General features: G+C 41.3%; 1 protein-coding gene across 1 annotated transcript in view; it reads left to right on the top strand.

Annotated features, from left to right (window-relative positions):
• NIBAN1 (niban apoptosis regulator 1) overlaps window positions 1-21598 on the top strand; it is a 173417-nt gene that overhangs the window by 84756 nt on the left and 67063 nt on the right. The window contains exons 4-5 of the mRNA XM_007451137.1: window positions 2737-2851; window positions 7045-7212. Coding sequence (XP_007451199.1) covers window positions 2737-2851; window positions 7045-7212 — 283 coding nt within the window. The remainder of the gene's footprint in view (window positions 1-2736; window positions 2852-7044; window positions 7213-21598) is intronic.

Here is a 21598-nt window from a genome sequence, read left to right as displayed (position 1 = left end):
CACGCCTGAGGGCAAAGTGGTGGTATATTTTATCATAGTTACATTTTTATGTTTCTGGTAAAAATCCTTGGCAACCATAATTGAAGTTACATGTCCCACAGTCTCATTTGTCATTAGTCTCCAAGCATTTTGTGTGGTAAGTGTCTGTATGCATCATCATCCTTTTGGTTATTAGAATGATTCAGGCGCTAGCATCTGAAATGATAAGTGTGGTGCAGAATTTCTGAAGTTACTGAGATTATGTTTCACCCCCTTTGAGAAACATATCTACAGTGAATCTCTCTGAGATTAGGGACTCTGACTTACCATCTTGTGACCGTCCCACAAAAGTATTAAAGTACTACCCACAAGTAGCAAGGACGCAAAACATTTTTTTCACCCTTGGGACCAGGAGGGGCTGTGACCCACATCAGGTCAAGTAAAGCTCTACCCTGATTGAAGTGATTGGTCTAGTCTAGAGCTGGTCACATGATCACAGCCAAAAAAAAAAAAAAAGCTACATTAATCAAAACAGCGTGATATTGGCACAAAAACAGACATATGGATCAATGGAATAGAATAGAGAGCCCAGAAATAAACCCACACACCTATAGTCAATTAATCTTCAACAAAGGAGGCAAGAATATACAATGGAGAAAAGTTATTCTCTTCAGCAAGTGGTGTTGGGGAAATTGGATAGCCGCATTTAAATCAATGAAGTTAGAACACACCCTCACACCATACATAAAAATAAACTCAAAATGGCTTAACGACTTAATTATAAGACCTAACACCATAAAACTCCTAGAAGAGAAAATAGGCAAAACATTCTCTGACATAGATCATACCAATGTTTTCTTAGGTCAGTCTGTCAAGGCAATAGAAACAAAAGCAAAAATAAAAAATGAGACTGAATCAAATTTATAAGCTTTTGCACAGCAAAGGAAACCATAAGCAAAATGAAAAAACAACCTGTAGAATGGGAGAAAATATTTGCAAATGATGCAATTGACAAGGGATTAATTTCCAAAATATACAAACAGCTCATATAGCTCAATATCAAAAGAAGAAAAAAAACACAATCAAAATATGGGCAAAATATCTAAATAGACATTTCTGCAAAGAAGACATGCAGGTGGCCAAAAGGCACATGAAAAGATGCTCAGCATTGCTGATTATTAGAGAAATGCAAATCAAATCTACAATGTGGTATCACCTCACACCAGTCAGAATGGCCATCATCAAAAAGTCTATAAATTATCAGTGCTGGAGAGGGTGTGGAGAAAAGGGAACCCTCTTGCACTGTTGGTGGGAATGTAAATTGGTGCAGCCACTATGGAGAACAGTATCGAGGTTCCTTACAAACTAAAAATAAAGTTACCATATGATCCAGCAATCTCACTCCTGGGCACATATCCAGAGAATCTCTAATTTGAAAAGATACATGCACCCCAGTGTTCATAGCAGCACTATTTAAATAGCCAGGACACGAAAGCAACCTAAATGTCCATAACAGATGAATGGATAAAGAAGATGTGGTATATATATACAATGGAATATTACTCAGCCATAAAAAAGAATGAGGTAATGCCATTTGCAGCAACATGAATGGACCTAGAGATTATCATACTCAGTGAAGTAAGTTAGAGAAAGATAAATATACAGTATCACTTATATGAGGAATCTAAAAAAAATGATACAAATGAACATATTTACAAAACAGAAATAGACTCACAGACATAGAAAACAAACTTATGGTTACCAAAGGGGGAAAGGGGAAGGGATGGACAAATTAGGAGTTTGGGATTAACAGATACACACTACTATACATAAAATAGATAATCAACGAGGACCTACTGTATAGCACAGGGAACTGTATTCAGTATCTTATAATAACCTATGATGGAAAAGAATCTGAAAAGGAATATATATATATATATATATGTATGTAACTGAATCACTTTGCTGTACATCTGAAACTAGCACAACATTGTAAATCAACTATACTTCAATAAAAATTTTTTTTCCTTAAGATTAAAAAAAAAAAAAAAAGAAAAAGGGGCTGGGATTGGTGGCTCCTGACTTGAAATCTCCACAGCACAGGTCCGGTTTCAGGCGCATTTCGATCCATGGCTCCAGTGATATCAGAACTCACTTTGTTCTTTCTTCCATCTCAGATCTTTGCCTTCATTCAGCCTGACTTCCCTAACAGGCCACAATCTCCATTGTCAGGCTCCTTCACAGTCCTCCACAGTAACAAGATAGTGGTGGTGTCCTGTCCTCACCTCCTCGCAGAGCTGAGGCTTTCATGTCAGCCCCTGTTGCAAGGCCTGAAGCTCACTCTGATTGGATTGAATCAGGTCATGTGACTGACCGTGACCTAATCACTGCAGCCAGGATATAGCCAGTGGAATCTATAAGAGCTTTTCTCGCTGGCCCTGGGACGAACCCTAACACTTACTCTGATTGGACATGCTGAGGTCATGTGACCTTCCCTGACACAATCACTGCAGCTAAAACATAGCCAGTGGAAAGTGTAATAGCCTTTCCTCCTTTTGGTCCTGGAGCAAGTCCTGATACTGTCTCTGACAGAGGCTTCCAGTGCAAAACATATTTTTTGAATAAATGGCTCTTACTTGTTGACATAGTGTGGGAATTTCTATCTCTGAGTATATTTGTCTATTTCTTATATTCCTGATATTTTCCAAAAATCCAAATGAGGAAAAAATCCACTCACTTATGCCTTTCCTTTCCCAGGCCTATCAGAGAGGAGCTCCCCCTAAAAGCCGAATTCTTCCAGCTGGTGGCAAGGTGTTAACCTCAGAAGATGAATACGGTTTATTATCTGATCGGCATTTCCCAGACCCCATTGGTGAGTTGCTGAGCATTCCTTCCCAAGACAAAATTCCTAAACATGTTTGTTTAGCTAGATCAGTGCTTCTCAAGGGGAGGAGTGATGATTTCACTCTCCAGGGACAGTTGGCTGTGTCTGGAGACATTTTTGGTTGTCACAACTTGGGAGGATCGTGCTACAGGCATTTAGTGGGTAGAGGCCAGTGACGCTTGCTAAACAACCCCTGACAATGAAGAATTATCTGGCATTAAATATCAGTAGTTGCCAAGGTTGAGAAACCCTGGGCTAGACACATTCTCCATAGGCAAATGGAAGATATAATTTCTCTAATCCAGGTAAACACTGTAACAATTCTGTTACTTTAAATCATACTTGGTAATACACAGTCAGTCACTGTGCTTCTAGCACATGGAAAATATACCATTGGTCCGGCATCTTGAAGCTTTGGAATATATTGCAAGCTTTACACAAGACAGCAGAAATAAATATGTAGGGCCCAGTCTGTGAAATGTATAATCTGATCTTTCAGTAAGACCTGTCAGAGAATATTATTTTTCTAATTTTAGGATGATATGCAATAAAATATCCTAAATCAACAAAATATTTTTAACAAGCATTACAGTAACTCATAGCTACTGTGTAAAAAAAGCATTGCATTAATTAGCATATCTTTAATAATAGCTGAATGCTGCCGTGGAAAGAGCATTGAGCTGAGAATTTGAAGGCTGGATTTTTATCTAGTTCTATCTGTGACGCTTATCAGGCATTTTCCCTAGCTGTTGCTGAACCTCTCTGATTTCTGTTTCTCCCAGTTCTAGGGCCTTGAAATTGAAAATCTAGAAGGATATTACCAGCTCTAACATACTTTGATTCTCATTCATTTCACTTTTTCCATGTAGAGAGTGTGATGGATAATATTCAGATGAAATAGAGCGTTTCATAGAAATTCATGAACTGTGGATAATGTAATAACACCATCTGGCTCTGTGTAAATCACACTGCACAGTAATTACTTAGTTTCTTGAAGAGAGCCCTGGTTCTTATTAATAGGTATAATCATTTCACTGGAATTTATGGGGAAAATATAAAATTATTTTATCAATTGTTATTTCAGTGCAGAATGCTTAGCATAGTGTTTTTAATGACACTGTTATAGGATTAGTACATGAACCATAAACCTAGATTAACAAACTCTTACTAAGTAATTCAAGCTAAAACAACACTTTATGTACACTATACATATTATTATATTTTAACATCTACTTACATGTTATCTTGGCTTTGGAGCTGCCACTTAGAAATGGGGATGCCAATACTCTTTAGAACCACTTCAAAAGAACTTTCCGATGAAATCAGTCAGAACTGACAATATGTTTATTGATTTATTGATGAAATATATCAGAAGGAATGAAAAGGAATAAAAAACACAAGGCCTGTGTGACTAGTGCCATTTGGCCCAGGGCTTCAGACTGGACATTTCAAAGACTTTTTAACTTGTATGTTGTGCCCTTCTCAGTTTTAAAAATAGAATATTCTACAGTAGATCATTTGTGATATCCTTATAACCCAACTCAGAAAAAATGCAGACTAATGGTATCTGGAAAATTGTTGTAAAATGTTAAATGAGTGATAACAAGAGACTAATAGGAATGAATTTTATGGGGCTTCCTAAGGCTTTTTTAAATGTTAAGTGGTGAATGTTGCTTTTAATTGTTTGTACAAAATTGTGACATCTTGGAAAGGGCAAGGAGAGTGTTTCACAAAACTATGTTAACAGGAATCACACTGTTAACAGCAGTGTGATTCTAATTTTATTGGAAAGAATAAAGGCACAATAAAGATGGGAGAAATTAACCTCACTAGAGGTAAAGCACTGGAGGTTTATCAATGTAGGTCTTCTTTACACAGTAGTGTGCTAAGATGATGTTCAAAAATGGTCCCATGTTTTGCTAAAATGATTCACTCGTTTGGCATTTTATTAGCTAGAATCTACTTTTGTTGCACACAACAAAAATCTCAAATTAAATACATATGTTTTATTTTCTTGCTAAAAATATTTGGATATTACCAGTACAGGCTGGTGTGGCAGTTCCATAAATGTCAGGGACTCTTTTTAGCTTTCTGCCCCTTTATCTCTGGGTTGTGGCCCAGATTTACATAGTCCAGGGTGGCTGCTTGAACTCCAGCCATGGCTTTCTCATTCCAGACAGGAGGAAGGAGAAAAGATGAGGAGGCAGGCACATTCCCTCTCCTTAAGGATGCTTCTGGGAAGTCTCACTGTCACTTCAGGTTACATTTCATTGGCTAAAACTTAGTGGCTGTGACACACAAAACTGCAGGGGAGGCTGGAAATGTAGTCTTTATTGTATGCAGGCACTTGCTAAACTAAAAATCAGGGGTTTTATTACTGAGAAAGAGGAGAGAATAGAGATGTGTTACAACTAAGAGGTCTCTACTACAGCATTCAATCATTTATTCATTTGTTGTCTTTCATGTGTCGATTCATTCTTATGTTATCATGTGCCAGGCATTTTGCTAGGGACTGGTGGGCCGAAGTTTGTGCTCCCAGTGCATTTGACTCTGTTACCTTCAGAAACAGAATTCCAATGTATGCCCCAGGAAATCTATTCTTTATCTAAGCCAATCTTGATTTATTCATTTGCCAGTAGCAAGACTCAGTTCTGGAGCCTTCCTTAGGGTTATGATCCATTTCTTGGTATGCCCAGTGCTTTCAGTTGCCTCTTACTGGGTCCCTCTTCCCTTGCTTTCCTTGAGATTGTGCCCATTATGTAGGCTGAGAGCACAGAACTAATTTTTTCTTCTGCTTGTTTTCCGTGACTCTGGAAATAAACTGGGGCTCGTTTATCCTAGTGCAATACCATAGAATTGGAATGCACGGAGGGGAATAAAGTTTAGACAGGGGATCTGAATGATAAGGGGTTAACGTGAGTTTCTTGGAATTGATTTTGAGGGAAGAGGTGAAAGTCCCATTGTTTAAGGCTTTTAAAATTTCCTAGGACAACACAGCACATTTATTCATTCAACAAACCGTAGTAGAACATCTGCTAGGTCCCATGGCTCTGCTATGCGCTGAGCATACAAAGATAAGTAAGATGAAGCCTCCATCCTCTAGGAGCTCCGGGGCAGTGGTTCTGCTTCCCAGGGAAAATTATTTGGCTGGGGAGGCTTATCTCACTTTATGTCTCTCATTCTGAGTGTGGGTACCAGACACAAAAACAGATCATTACATTATTTTGGGAGAACAAGGTAGGGAGCACCCAACTCTGTCTCTGGTGGCAGAGGGTGGTGCCAACAAAGGCACCCCAGAGGAGGTGGCTTTTGAACTGACTCTTGAAGGACGAATGAGAGTTTTCTATGCAAAAGCATGGTGGAAAGGAAGGAGGAAAAGGAAATATGAATTGCAGAAGCAATATGCAAAGTCATGGGAAGAATGATGACACCTCAGGAGAGTAGAGATGAGAATGGAGCAGAAACCAGCACAGAACAGGGTAAATACCAACACTTAAAGAGGGAGATGGAGAGAAGGGGCAGAGGAACCAATAAAGCTGAAAAGGGGAAACAGTTTTTAAAAAGCATGAAGGACACGAGGAGAGAGGTACCCCTGGAAGTCAAGAGAATGTTTTCAAAAGAAGGGGTAATTGACAGCAACAGATGTTTCCAGTCGGGTTGAAAGGGTGGGTAATGAAGAAGCCATAGGCCGGCAGTCAGGATGACATTAGTAACAGGCAATTTGGTTTGGGGACTGGTGGAGCAGGAGCAAGACTAGGGTGAGAATAGGGGTTGATGGCACCAAAGCAGCAAATGCTAGTGTAGCAGTGACAAGGAGGCGGGAGAGGGTGCAGAGCAGAGAGCAGACCTGGTGGGATGGGCGCCTGGGGGAGGGTAGGGTGAGTGCCTGACAGGTAGACGCATCAACTGCCGAGGACCGGTAGGGAGGAGTGAGCTCTTTTTGTGGCTCATTCCCGGTGAGCGAGTTGAGATAGATTATGTCTGATGGCCTTGGTTGTGGATAGGAGGTGAGGCCACCTGCTAGAGTGAGACAGGTGAAGCTGAACTCTTCTTTCCCCCCACCCAGTAAAGACATCTCACACCACCTTTCCATCGCATTGGCTGCCCCCCAGCCTGAAATAAATATTTTAAATGAGAGATACACGTTTTAAAACATCTTTGTGTTGTCCATGTTTCTTCAGCGTCCAGTGAGAAGGAGAACACGCAGCCCTTTGTGGTCCTGCCCAAGGAATTCCCGGTGTACCTGTGGCAGCCATTCCTCAGACATGGCTACTTCTGCTTCCAGCATGCCGCTGACCAGAGGAAGTTCAGTGCCCTCCTGAGTGACTGCATCAGACATCTAAATCATGGTATGGCACGGCTGCCCTCTGGTCCCCACTTGGGCTGCCTTTTCTCAGTTGGGCTGGTCAGTCATCTGTTAGAATGATTCCTAGAAAGAGCCACGGACGGTGCTGCCTCTGGAAGGAGAGGGAAATCCAACGAAGTGAGGGTTTTGTACACAAAGAGCGTGGCCAGCTTGCTGGTTGTTTAGTCAGGGCAGGGAAGCCTCAGCGCAACAGGACGTGGAGTAGGTATCTGATGGCACATGTAGACAGAGCACCATATTCATGCATATAATTTTGAGTATAATTCCTCCTCTTCCTTTTTCCTGATTTTTAAAAATCTCAGTGACAGCAAGAATGTACCAATTGTCCCTGGCAAAATCCTAGTCCTTTTGACATTTCTTGTTTATTTTCACCTTTATTTCTGAAGTTACTCAAAACTTTAGGGTATATAAGAATCGCCTGGAAAACTTGCTAAACAGATGGGTTTTTTTTGGATCCACCTTCAGATATACTGATACTGGGGCCCTGATTTTGGTTTTCTAACAAACTGCCAAGGGATGCTGGTGCTTTTAGTCCATGGACCACACTTGGAGTTGCATTGCTTCAGACCCTGTTGCCTCTAGGTACCGATTTCATTACTATTGGGTCCATAATAAAAAAGATTTCTCTTTCCAGTATGTGATGTTTTTGATAAATTGATGTGAATGCTGTTTTTTCTGGACTCTGCAAAACCTTCAGGTACAGACAATTGAGCTCTTTGTTACTTGGCACTTGGAAAGGTAACCAGTCAAATGTTATTGAGGACTTACTCTGTGCCAACCTATAAAGGTATTAGGAAGAGTAATGAACCATGCAAAGTTCCCCTCTTTGGGCTCTACAATTCAGACAGGAAAGAGGGGCAAACACATGTACAAATTCACAAGATAACTTGATAGTTATCAAAGTTATGTGTTACAGAGTAAAAAGAGGTTACTACGTAGGGAAGAAGGGAGAAGGCTTGTCAGGGGAGGCCTTTCTGGGCAGGTGACATTTGAGTTGAGTCACCTCATCCATCTGTGCCTTTACTGTATTTCCTAATAATTTCATTGTACATTTACTTGAAAGTTCTGAGGTTTCCCTGAGAGTGTCAGCGCCACTGAGCAAAAGTCACTAGTGATGCATCTCAGTCTGTTCTTGATTTTAGCTTGTGTAATGATAGAAGGCTAATGGAAAAAGATAATGTCACTCTATTTTGCTCTAGCAACCCTGACCAACGTTCATCATAATATTGGCTCATAACTCATTAGGGACTTTACAAAAATGATAACCTTATTAATATCTTACCTTGTGGTTTTGATGTTTTAGAGACAAAGAATTCCCCAGCACTGCCTGCACCATCTAACTAGTACACTTACACCTCTGTGTGCAGGGCCTTGGTCTAGTATGAACATGCATTTGGCACTAAACACAAGAACCATGAAGTTTCACTAAGCAGAGAATGTTCTCCACCCAGCCAGATGGGACTGGCTTCATTCCCCCTTCTGTGTACATAATAGGAGTTTCTCTGGGGAGTTTTTGGAAGTTATGTAGCCTGTATTTAGAGTCCATTTATGGAAGATTTCAGTCGATTCACAACCCCACTCTGCTTTCCAGTGTGTTATCAAAGGCACTGAGATAATGGGGTCTAGTCACATTGCCCTTGTTCTGTGTCACATTACTCTGTCCAGAAACCTCACTTTATGCAGACTTAACGTGATTTGGCATAGCTTCCAGTGGCTCCAGTCAGAACCAGAGACCATCAAAACATTGTAGGGAAGTGTCTTTGACTGTCATGGGCCAATGAGCTCATGGGTCTCTCCCTTCTCGCCTCTATTTCTTTGTTTTTGATGGCACAATGTACCACCCATCTTTACTGTGTCACTTTTTTTTTTTTTTTTTTGGTTTCAATCTCCGCCTGTTACTCATTGTGGGATCTTGACTAAACCATTAAGAGATTTCACAAACTCCCAGTTAACCATTATTGTTTCCATAATAACCAAAAGAGTTTAGAAATAGGTGTAAAATTAGTGCTGTGATAAGGGCCAGAAACCCTGAGGGGGCTTTGGAGAGGCTGCTGAGTTCCATCCCCAGGCGACCAGAGCCAGGGCTGTATGCCTTTGTCATTGCCCAATTGGCTCTCAGGCCTGCATGCGCCGCCGTTGACAACTAGGTCCAAGATATTCTAGCAGCTGATGCTGGGCCGCTATTGATCTGTCCATTCACAAGTCCTCAGGATCTTTTTTTCCCACTTTTATTAAGATATCATTGACATATAACATTGTATCAGTTTAAGGTATACAACATAATGATTTAATGTATGATCATTGAAAAGTGATCAGCACAATAAGTTTAGTTAACACCTGTCACCTCACGTCGTTAACAAAAGTTTTTCTTGCGATGAGATCTTTTAAGCTCTACTCTCTTAGCAACTTTTCATATACAGTACAGTATTGTTAACGATAGTCACCATGCTGTACATTACAACCTGTGACTTAATTTATCCTATAACTGGAAGTTTGACCCCTTTAACCCATCCTCCCCCCAGCTCCTCTGGCAACGACCAATCTGTTCTCTGTTTCTGTGAGTCCGTTGTTTTACGATTCCACATATAAGTGAGATCATACAGTATTTGTTTTTCTCTGTCTGACTTAGTTCACTTAGCATAATGCCCTTAAGGGATCTTTCAGGGAAGATCATCTCGTTGCCTTCATGGTAAGTTCTGCCAACGATTTCTGTTACTTGGGGTTCCCAGGTGCTCAAATCCCACCACACAGCCCAGGCCACTTGCCCCGGGAGTTCTGGGTTCAAATCCGCCTAGGTACCCATGTCCATTCATTCTGAATCTGGAACCACTTCTCCTGTTCCTCCTTATGGAATGGGTTTTTTCCTATTTAACCCTGACAAAGGGCTTAATTACACCCTGCTCTTGGACAATAAGACTATATCCTGAGGTAGGTAAGGGCAAGTAGAGGGCTCTCTGCTCCTCCTTCCTTCAAGTGACAGATCTTCCTCTGGGTGCCTCAAAGATGATTTACACTTATAAGGGCCATAGAGGGGTGTGTGTGGTGTGTGTGTGTGTGTGTGTGTGTGTGTGTGTGTGTGTTGTTTTTGGCACCCCTTCACTGAGCAGGCATAAGAAAACTCCACAAGATTAATCTTCAGCAACATACTGGACTAAATATCAAGCCCACTGTGTGAGGGAGAGGGGAAATTTCCCCTTCCCCACCTTGGTTCTTTTGGCTGGCAATTAAAATGACACAAGGCAGGTTAACGGAGAAAAATCAAATTTATTACATGCGGATGGGGAATTCACTTAAGTATGAAGAATTTCAAAGACAGCAAGGCAAGGTGAGGTTTATATATATTCTGGACGAAGGAGAAAGAGCTGGGGGTCTGAGGCTTTTTTTTCCTTGAGGGAAAGTAAGATAATTCACAGGAAGATAGGAAGAGTTAATGTTTGCTGGGCCATCCAAAGACAGTGGGACACAGAGAGGACTCTGATCAAACAGCTTTGCTTAGGCTCCTCCCTGTCTACCACTCCTAATTTCAATACTTTATTACAGTTATCTATGGTGATAGCTTCTTAAATTCTTTTAGGCAGTAAAGGGGAAGTTCAGAGGCTCTTCCTGAGTCTTTTGGGCTTTGATTGTTTTCAGCTCAAAATAATCCTCATGCTAGAGTAGCACAACTTGGGGCAGCCTGCCCTCAACCCCATCAAGTGACATGCACCTAGAGCAGCTGCTGTCTTCTGTCCTTTTGGAATCTTACTGCAGCCCCTTGTCCCTGATGGGAGAAGTCCAGGGTTCTGGAATGTCCACTTCTACAAAAAATGGGACTTATATAAAGCCAAAATGTTCTAAGACAGTCCTATTGTCCAAAATTCGGTCCTATTCAGAATTGTAGTTTGCAAAATATGGTTCTTGTAGTTATAGGGATATAGCTAAAACTATTAACACATATAGAAGACTGTATACATGCAATGTGGAATAATGATCAATAATGATCAATGTGAATCTGTCCTTCCAGCTCAGGATAATCATTTCTTGGCATAAGAATTTTCAGGAAGGGGAAAAAGTGTTCCTGGCAGGAAAAATAGGATATGTTGGGGCCAGGAAGAGAGTCAGAGCATGGACTATTAGAGGAACTGAACGAATTTCATGTGGCTGGTGCTTAGAGAGGAGAGAGGTGCCAAGCAAGCATGGAGAGATGGGCAGGAGCCAGACTATAAAGGGCTTTGTGGAGCATATTAGGGGGTTTTCACTTTATTCTAGCATCAATAGGAAACCATTAAAGGGTTTTAAGCAGATAAGCAACTCAAACATATTTTCATTTTAGAAAGGTCACACGTACTGGCTGCTGTGTGGGCAGTGGATGGGAGTGTAGCTGCTGGGATGCCAGGAGGCCACTTGGGAAGCTTTGGCAGACTACAGATGGTGGTAGCTTGTACCAAAGAGGTGACAATGGAAATGGCAAGAGGTGGCTGAATAAGAGAGATATCCAGGAAGTAGAATCAATAGAACTTAAGGATAGATCATGTGCGGAGTGAGGCAGTGGGAGAGCCCAAGGAAGAGCCCCAGGTTTCTGCCATTCTTTGAGATGGGAACCTTGTGTAGAGAGCAGCAGGCTCCAGGGAAAGGAAACGACGTGCTCAGTGTTGCAGATGTTGAGCTGGAGAAGTCTAGAGACATCCAGGCGAGCGCGTCTCATAGACAGATGCCTGGACAAGGCTGGAGAGCTGGAGCACAATCTAGAGTAGAGACAGATGGGAAGTCAGCAACCTGTCTGTGCTCGTGGAATTGGCTGAGGGCCTGGCATCTGGTACAGGCTCTGTAAACATGTCCACCCTCCATCCTCATGTATAGTTGCAAATATGCCCACATGGGAGAAGCATGGGGCATGTGTGTTGAAGTAGATTAAAGATGTTTGTATCCGGGGCTTCCCTCGTGGCGCAGTGGTTGGGAGTCCGCCTGCCGATGCAGGGGACACGGGTTCGTGCCCCGGTCCGGGAAGATCCCACATGCCGCGGAGCGGCTGGGCCCGTGAGCCATGGCTGCTGGGCCTGCGCGTCCGGAGCCTGTGCTCCACAACGGGAGAGGCCACAGCGGTGAGAGGCCCGCGTACGGCGAAAAAAAAAAAAAAAAGTTTGTATCCAAAATCTGTAAGCATTAATGTAAAATAGGTTGGTGACTTTGTGTTAAATACTAACTTCACTCACGACATGGGCCTATGATTTTACTGTTGAGTATTTAAACAACATGTTCCTTAGGAATACAAAGTCTGTGTGAAATTCAGTAAATCAGGGTCTCTGACTCACCCTCTTCATAGAGATAATACTCAAATGCCAGTGTCTCTTCTGTATTTTATTTCAAGTTGATTGCTACCAATCGGTTTTGGGACTCATAAAAAACATTCCCAGAGGCTTTTAGTTGATCTTACTTTTCCCAGTTACTGCCACCTCCTTCCATGTGCGACAGTCAGATAAATCATATTTAAACACAATGTTTGACTAAAATCCTTCAGTGGCACTGCCATTTTCAAAAAGATGAAAATTCCAGAGACTGGCTATTGTGTGCCTGATTTCTTACTATTCTCAAGTACAAGCCTCCTCTCCCCCAACCTTGCTACCCTATCCTACCCCACCCGCCTGCTTTTTTTTTTTTTTTTGGTACGTGGGCCTCTCACTGTTGTGGCCTCTCCCGTTGCGGAGCACAGGCTGCGGCCGCGCAAGCTCAGTGGCCATGGCTCACGGGCCCAGCCGCTCCGCGGCATGTGGGATCTTCTCGGACCGGGGCACGAACCCGCGTCCCCTGCATCGGCAGGCGGACTCTCAACCACTGCGCCACCAGGGAAGCCCCACCCACCATGTTTGGCCTTCTCATAGAGCTGAAACACCCACTCCTCACCTATTCGAATTCTCTCTTATTTCCTTAAGAACAAGCTTCAGTCTGACCCCTGCCATGAAGGCCACAGGGCTAACTTCACTAGTGCCTATTATCTGTTCCACTGATTGGATGCTCACCACAGTCTGCCTTACATTATTCATTTTCATGTCTAGTTGTCCTGTTTCTCCAGCTCTATTGCAAATTCCTGAAGGAGAATCTTGTATCATCTTTTGTGTCCCTCTGTAGTGCTCAGACATATATCTTGTGTTTCATAAAATGGTTCGAAGGCACTAAGGAATTAATAACTTAGTACTAAAGTAAAGGTGATTTCAGAATTGAAGTGTGATTTTAGAGATGACAGTTATAAATGTGGTTTGGCCTAATTCATAAACACACTGGCATGAGTAAGTGAAAGAATTGTCAATACAAAGCATAAAGGATTTGAGGAATAAGGGAATCACATGTCAGGCAGCCATCATCAGAAGAAGGTGATTCTGGAATGAAGGTGGAATGATGGCAAAGTTTTGTTCAGCAGTACTCTGCTAGCTTGAAGGACAGTCAGGACTGCTACTGAACAAACGCCAGTGGTTCCCATCATCATGAACACTAAGAAATAGGGCACGGTAGAACATCTGGGAAACATAATGGCACGTGCATTGGAAAAGATACTATTAAAAAAAACATCTTTCTTGATGAAGAGAACACAATCATGTAAAGACTCTTTGCAAACTTCTGCTTTAACTTGGACTAGTTCAATCACCTATGACATTTATGTTATTCAAGGGTGTATGTGACAGAGTGAGTTAGGCTGAATGTGGAGCTATAATAGACGGTTAAACTTTGGAATTGGTTGCTGTCAGGGTTGTATGCCTTGAGCTCTTATCCCAGAAATCCCATGTCAAATCAAATGCCTTTATTAGATTGGATTTTGACACATGTTTTAGGTGTTCAATTCATGCTGCTGAATTTAATAGAATTTTAGTTATTTATTTTTAAATAAATAAATTTATTTTATCTTTGGCTGTGTTGGGTCTTCGTTGCTGCACATGGGCTTTTCTCTGGTTGTGGTGAGTGGGCCTACTCTTCATTGGGGTGCGCAGGCTTCTCATTTTGGTGGCTTCTCTGGTTGCGGAGCACGGACTCTAGGCGTGCGGGCTTCAGTAGTTGTGGCACATGGGCTCTAGAGCTCAGGCTCAGTAGTTGTGGCACACGGGCGTAGTTGCTCTGTGGCATGTGGGATCTTCCCGGATCAGGGCTTGAACCCGTGTCCCCTGAACTGGCAGGCAGATTCTTAACCACTGCGCCACCAGGGAAGCCCCTAAATTGAATTTTAAAACAGAAAAGTGTCAGACCTCCCTGGTGGCACAGTGGTTAAGAATCTACCTGCCACTGCAGGGGACACGGGTTCGAGCCCTGGTCCGGGAAGATTCCACATGCCGCGGAGCAGCTAAGCCCATGTGCCACCACTGCTGAAGCCTGCATGCCACAACTACTGAGCCCGCGTGCCACAACTACTGAAGCCTCCGTGCCTAGAGCCCATGCTCCACAACAAGAGAAACCACCACAATGAGAAGCCCATGCACCGCAATGAAGAGTAGCCCCCACTCGCCACAACTAGAGAAAGCCCACGCTCAGCAACAAAGACCCAACGCAGCCAAAAAATAAATAAATAAACGAAGATTAAAAAAAAAAAACAAACAGAAAAGGGTCCTATGATTCAAATTAGCTAGAGCAAATCCTTTTTGGTGTGTTTATTTGAACACCCATTACTATTCATGAAACAAGTTTTTTGGTTTTTTTTTTTTTTTTAAAGGGATATTTATTTATTTATTTTTGGCTGCATTGGGTCTTCATTGCTGCGCGTGGGCTTTCTCCATTTGTGGTGAGAGGGGGCTACTCTTTGTTGCAGTGCACGGGCTTCTCACTGCGGTGGCTTCTCTTGTTGCAGAGCACAGGCTCTAGGCACACAGGCTTCAGTAGTTGTGGCACGAGGGCTCATTAGTTGTGGCTCGTGGGCTCTAGAGCGCAGGCTCAGTAGTTGTGGCACACGGGCTTAGTTGCTCCGCGGCATGTGGGATCTTCCCGGACCAGGGCTCGAACCTGTGTCTCCTGCATTGGCAGGCAGATTCTTAACCACTGCGCCACCAGGGAAGCCCCATGAAACAAGTTTATTACTTGAGGGACTAAGTGTCTGACGTGGGCATCAATAAATTTTAACTGAAAATATTCAATGAATTTTCTTTTGTAATATATGAAAACATATTTCTGAATTTATGGCACATACTTATATTTGTATACACACACATATCTATGAATTACAAAATGCTAACAGTACTTGGGCTCTTTTGGACACTTTACTGCAAATGAATAATGTTTGACTGGACATAGATAAACAAATACAGTTTTTGTAAATATCTATTTGAATGCTTTTACTTATAAAAGGTATTTCATAGTGTACGTTTGTTTCAATGCATTAAAACCTCTATGCATTGTAAACAAAAATGTTTGCTAATTACTGTTTAATAAATAACTAGATACCAATTTCTAGTTTTCATAAACTGTCCCAAACAAACATTTTTAAAAGGATTCTCTCTGCTTGGAGATTAGTCTCTCTTTGAGTTTAGTGTATACTCTTTGCCTCACACAGGTAATACTCGACACATTATAAATATGTGGCGTATATGAATATGCCATTTTTTCTTAGGAAGTTATCATTTTCCCCTTTCTGACCCTTTTTTACTGTTCATAAAACTCTAAATTTGGAAGAGATCTTGTGATTGCCTACTTGATCTCCTCAGAGTTTATTTATGATAAGGCTCAGATAGTAACTTACTTGCCCAGGGTCCCAGCTAGTCAGTGGTAGAGGACCAGTTGTCCTGACACCTAGTCCTTGACTTCTGTTTCAGTTATACATTACCATGTTGTCTCTTCAAAAGAATTTTTCATCTTTTGGTCAATTAAAGCACATTACTATTAAATCAAGTTACTCTTGTGATACGTTTGCATGATCTAAAGTGAAGCAAACCTGTACCATTCATTGGAGGTCATCTGAGACCTGGGATATGTCTGTTTTTTCCATAAGTAGCAACATCTGATAACTTGGTATTTTGTCCACCAGCTAAACATGACTATATTTTTTAGTTTAGATATGCTCAGGAAAAAAAAAATATTTGGTAATGTAGCTGTTTAATGGTGAAATTTTGTGTAGTATAAAATGCAAACCATCATACAGGGCCTGAACCAAGATGGCAGAGTAGAAGGACGTGCTCTCACTCCCTCTTGTGAGAACACCAGAATCACAGCTAGCTGTTGGACAGTCATCGACAGTAAGACACTGGAACTCACCAAAAAACATACCCCACATCCAAAGACAAAGGAGAAGCCACAATCAGACAGTAGGAGGGGCACAATCACAGTAAAATCAAATCCCATAACTGCTGGGTGGGTGATTCACAGACTGGAGAACACTTATAACACAGAAGTCCACCCACTGGAGTGAAGGTTATGAGCCCCACCTCAGGCTTCCCAACCTGGGGGTCCAGCAATGGGAGGAGGAATTCCTAGAGAATCAGACTTTGAAGGCTAGTGGGATTTGATTGCAGGACTTAAACAGGACGGGGGGAAAAAGAGACTCCACTCTTGGAGGGCACACACAAACTAGTGTGCGCATCAGGACCCAGGGGAAGGAGCAGTGACCTCAGGGGAGACTGAACCAGACCTACCTGCTAGTGTTGGAGGGTCTCCTGCAGAGGTGGGGGTGGCTGTGGCTCACCGTGGGGACAAGGACACTGGCAGTAGAAGTTCTGGGAAGTACTCCTTGGCGTGAGCCCTCCCAGAGTCCACCATTAGCCCCACCAAAGAGCCCAGGTAGTCTCCAGTGTTGGGTTGCCTCAGGCCAAACAACCAACAGGGAGGGAACCCAGCCCCACCCATCAGCAGTCAAGAGGATTAAAGTTTTACTGAGCTCTGCCCACCAGAGCAAAACACAGCTCTACCCATCACCAGTCCCTCCCATCAGGAAACTTGCACAAGCCTCTTAGATACCCTCATCCACCAGAGGACAGACAGCAGAAGCAAGAAGAACTACAATCCTGCAGCCTGTGGAACAAAAACCACATTCACAGAAAGATAGACAAGATGAAAACGCAGAGGGCTATGTACCAGAGGAAGGAACAAGATAAAACCCCAGAAAAGCAACTAAATGAAGTGGAGATAGGCAATATTCCAGGAAAAGAATTCAGAATAATGATAGAGAAGATGATCCAAGACCTCAGAAAAAGAATGGAGGCAAAGATCAAGAAGATGCGGGGCTTCCCTCCCCCTGCCGATGCAGGGGGCGCGGGTTCATACCCAGCTCCCGGAGGATCCCGCAGGCCGCGGAGTGGCTGGGCCCGTGGGCCATGGCCGCTGGACCTGCACGTCCAGAGCCTGTGCTCCGCGGTGAGAGGGGCCACAGCAGTGAGAGGCCCCCTTACCGCAAAAAAAAAAAAAAAAAAAAAAGAGAAGAAGATGCAAGAAATGTTTAACAAAGACCTAGAAGAATTAAAGAACAAAAAGAGATGAACAATACAATAACTGAAATGAAACTACACTAGAAGGAATCTAGCAGAATAACTGAGGCAGAAGAACGGATAAGTGACCTGGAAGACAGAATGGTGGAATTCACTGCTGCAGAACAGAATGAAGAAAAAAGGATGAAAAGAAATGAAGACAGCCTAAGAGACCTCTGGGATAATATTAAATGCAACAACATTCACATTATAGGGGTCCCAGAAGGAGAAGAGAGAGAGAAAGGACCCGAGAAAATATTTGAAGAGGTTATAGTTGAAAACTTCCCTAATATGGGAAAGGAAATAGCCACCCAAGTCCAGGAAGCGCAGAGAGTCCCATACAGGATAAACCCAAGGAGAAACACACCGAGACACATAATAATCAAATTGGCAAAAATTAAAGACAAAGAAAAATTATTGAAAGCAGCAAGGGAAAAACGACAAATAATATACAAGGGAACTCCCATAAGGTTAACAGCTGATTTCTCAGCAGAAACTCTACAAGCCAGAAGGGACTGGCATGATTTACTTAAAGTGATGAAAGGGAAGAACCTACAACCAAGATTACTCTATCTGGCAAGGCTCTCATTCAGATTTGATGGAGAAATCAAAAGCCTTACAGACAAGCAAAAGCTAAGAGAATTCAGCACCACCAAATCAGCCCTACAACAAATGCTAAAGGAACTTCTCTAACTGGGAAACACAAGAGAAGAAAAGGACCTACAAAAACAAACCCAAAACAATTAAGAAAATGGTCATAGGGACATACATATCAATAATTACCTTAAACGTGAATGGATTAAATGCTCCAACCAAAAGACACAGGCTTGCTGAATGGATACAAAAACAAGACCCATATATATGCTGTCTACAAGGCACTGACTTCAGACCTAGGGACACATACAGACTGAAAGTGGGGGGATGGAAAAAGATATTCCATGCAATTGGAAATCAAAAGAAAGCTGGAGTAGCAATAGTCATATCAGATAAAATAGACTTTAAAATAAAGAATGTTACAAGAGACAAGGAAGGACACTACATAATCATCAAAGGATCAATCCAGGAAAAAGATATAACAATTATAAATATATATGCACCCAACATAGGATCACCTCAATACATAAGGCAACTGCTAACAGCTATAAAGGAGGAAATGGACAGTAACACAGTAATAGTGGGGGACTTAAACACCTCACTTACACCAATGGACAGATCATCCAAAATGAAAATAAATAAGAAAACAGAAGCTTTAAATGACACAATAGACCAGATAGATTTAATTGATATTTATAGGACATTCCATCCAAAGACAGCAGATTACACTTTCTTCTCAAGTGTGCACGGAACATTCTCCAGGATAGATCGCATCTTGGGTTACAAATCAAGCCTCAGTAAATTTAAGAAAATTGACATCATATCCAGCATCTTTTCTGACCACAACGCTATGAGATAAGAAATCAGTTACAGGGAAAAAAACGTAAAAAACACAAACACATGGAGGCTATACAATACGTTACGAAATAACCAAGAGATCACTGAAGAAATCAAAGAGGAAATCAAAAAATACCTAGAGACAAATGACAATGAGAACATGATGATCCAAAACCTGTGGGATGCAGCAAAAGCAGTTCTAAGAGGGAAGTTTATAGCTATACAAGCCTACCTCGAGAAACAAGAAAAATCTCAAATAAACAAATTAACCTTACACCTAAAGGAACTAGAGAAAGAAGAACAAACAAAACCCAAAGTTAGCAGAAGGAAAGAAATCATAAAGATCAGAGCAGAAATAAATGAAATAGAAACAAAGAAAACAATAGCAAAGATCAGTAAAACTAAAAGCTGATTCTTTGAGAAGGTAAACAAACTTGATAAACCACTAGCCAGACTCATGAAGAAAAAGTGGGAGAGGACTCAAATCAATAAAATTAGAAATGAAAAAGGAGAGGTTACAACAGACACTGCAGAAATACAAAGCATCCTAAGAGATTACTACAAGCAACTCTAGGCCAATAAAATGGGCAACCTGGAAGAAATGGACAAATTTTTAGAAAGGTATAACCTTCCAAGGCTGAACCAGGAAGAAATAGAAAATATGAACAGAGCAATCACAAGTAATGAAATTGAAACTGTGATTAAAAATGTTCCAACAAACAAAAGTCTAGGACCAGATGGCTTCACAGGTGAATTGTATGAAACATTTAGAGAAGAGCTAACACACATCCTTCTCAAACTCTTCCAAAAAATTGCAGAGGAGGGAACACTCCCAAACTCATTCTATGAGGCCACCATCACCCTGATACCAAAACCAGACAAAGATACTACAAAAAAATAAAATTACAGACCAATATCACTGATGAATATAGATGCAAAAATCCTCCACAAAATACTAGCAAACAGAATGCAACAACACATTAAAAGAATCATACACCATGATCAAGAGGGATTTATCCCAGGTATGCAAGGATTCTTCAATATATGCAAATCAATCAATGTGGTACACCATATTAACCAATTGAAGAAGAAAAATCATATGATCATATCAATAGATGCAGAAAAAGCTTTTGACAAAATTCAACACCCATTTATGATAAAAACTCTCCAGAGAGTGCACATAGATGGAACCTACCTCAACATAATAAAGGCCATATATGACAAACCCACAGCAAACATCATTCTCAATGGTGGAAAACAGAAAGCATTTTCTCTAAGATCAGGAGCAAGACAAGTATGTCCACTTTCACCACTATTATTCAACATAGTTTTGGAAGTCCTAGCCACAGCAATCAGAGAAGAAAAAGAAATAAAAGGAATACAAATTGGAAAAGAAGGAGTAAAACTGTCACTGTTTGCAGATGACATGAAACTATACATAGAGAATCCTAAAGATGCCACCTGAAAACTACTAGAGCTAATCAATGAATATGGTAAAGTTGCAGGATACAAAATTATTGCACAGAAATCTCTTGCATTCCTATACACTAATGATGAAAAATGTGAAAGAGAAATTAAGGAAACACTCCTGTTTACCACTGCAACAAAAAGAATAAAATACCTAGGAATAAATCTACCTAGGGAGACAAAAACCTGAATGCAGAAAACTATAAGACACTGATGAAAGAAATTAAAGATGATACCAACAAATGGAGAGATATACCATGTTCTTGGATTGGAAGAATCAACATTGTGAAAATGACTCTACTACCCAAAGCAATCTACAGATTCAGTGCAATCCCTATCAAATTACCAATGGCCGTTTTTACAGAACTAGAATGAAAAATCTTAAAATTTGTATGGAGACACAGAAGACCCCGAATAGCCAAAGCTGTCTTGAGGGAAAAAAACAGAGCTGGAGGAATCAGCCTCCCTGACTTCAGACTATACTACAGTGCTACAGTAATCAAGGCAATATGGTACGGGCACAAAAACAGAAACATAGATCAATGGAACAAGATAGAAAGGCCAGAGATAAACCCACGCACCTATGGTCAACTAATCTATGACAAAGGAGGCAAAGATATACAATGGAGAAAAGACAGTCTCTTCAATAAGTGGTGCTGGGAAAACTGGACAGCTACATGTAAAAGAATGAACTTAGAACACTCCCTAACACCATACACAGAAGTAAACTCAAAATGGATTAGAGACCTAAACGTGAGACTGAACGCTATAAAACTCTTAGAGAAAAACATAGGAAGAACACTCTATGACATAAATCACAGCAAGATATTTTTTGATCCACCTCCTAGAGTAATGGAAATAAAAACAAAAATAAACAAATGGAACCTAATGACACTTCAAAGCTTTTGCACAGCAAAGGAAACCATAAACAAGATGAAAAGACAACCCTCAGAATGGGAGAAAATATTTGCAAATGAATCAGCAAAGGATTAATCTCAAAAATACATAAACAGCTCATGCAGCTCAATATTAAAAAAAACAAACAACCCAGTCCAAAAATGG

The sequence above is a fragment of the Lipotes vexillifer genome, unplaced genomic scaffold, assembly GCF_000442215.2.
Source record: "Lipotes vexillifer unplaced genomic scaffold, Lipotes_vexillifer_v1.1 scaffold343, whole genome shotgun sequence".
NCBI classification, from domain to species: Eukaryota; Metazoa; Chordata; class Mammalia; order Artiodactyla; family Lipotidae; genus Lipotes; species Lipotes vexillifer.
This window is presented reverse-complemented; position numbering and strand designations above follow the sequence as displayed.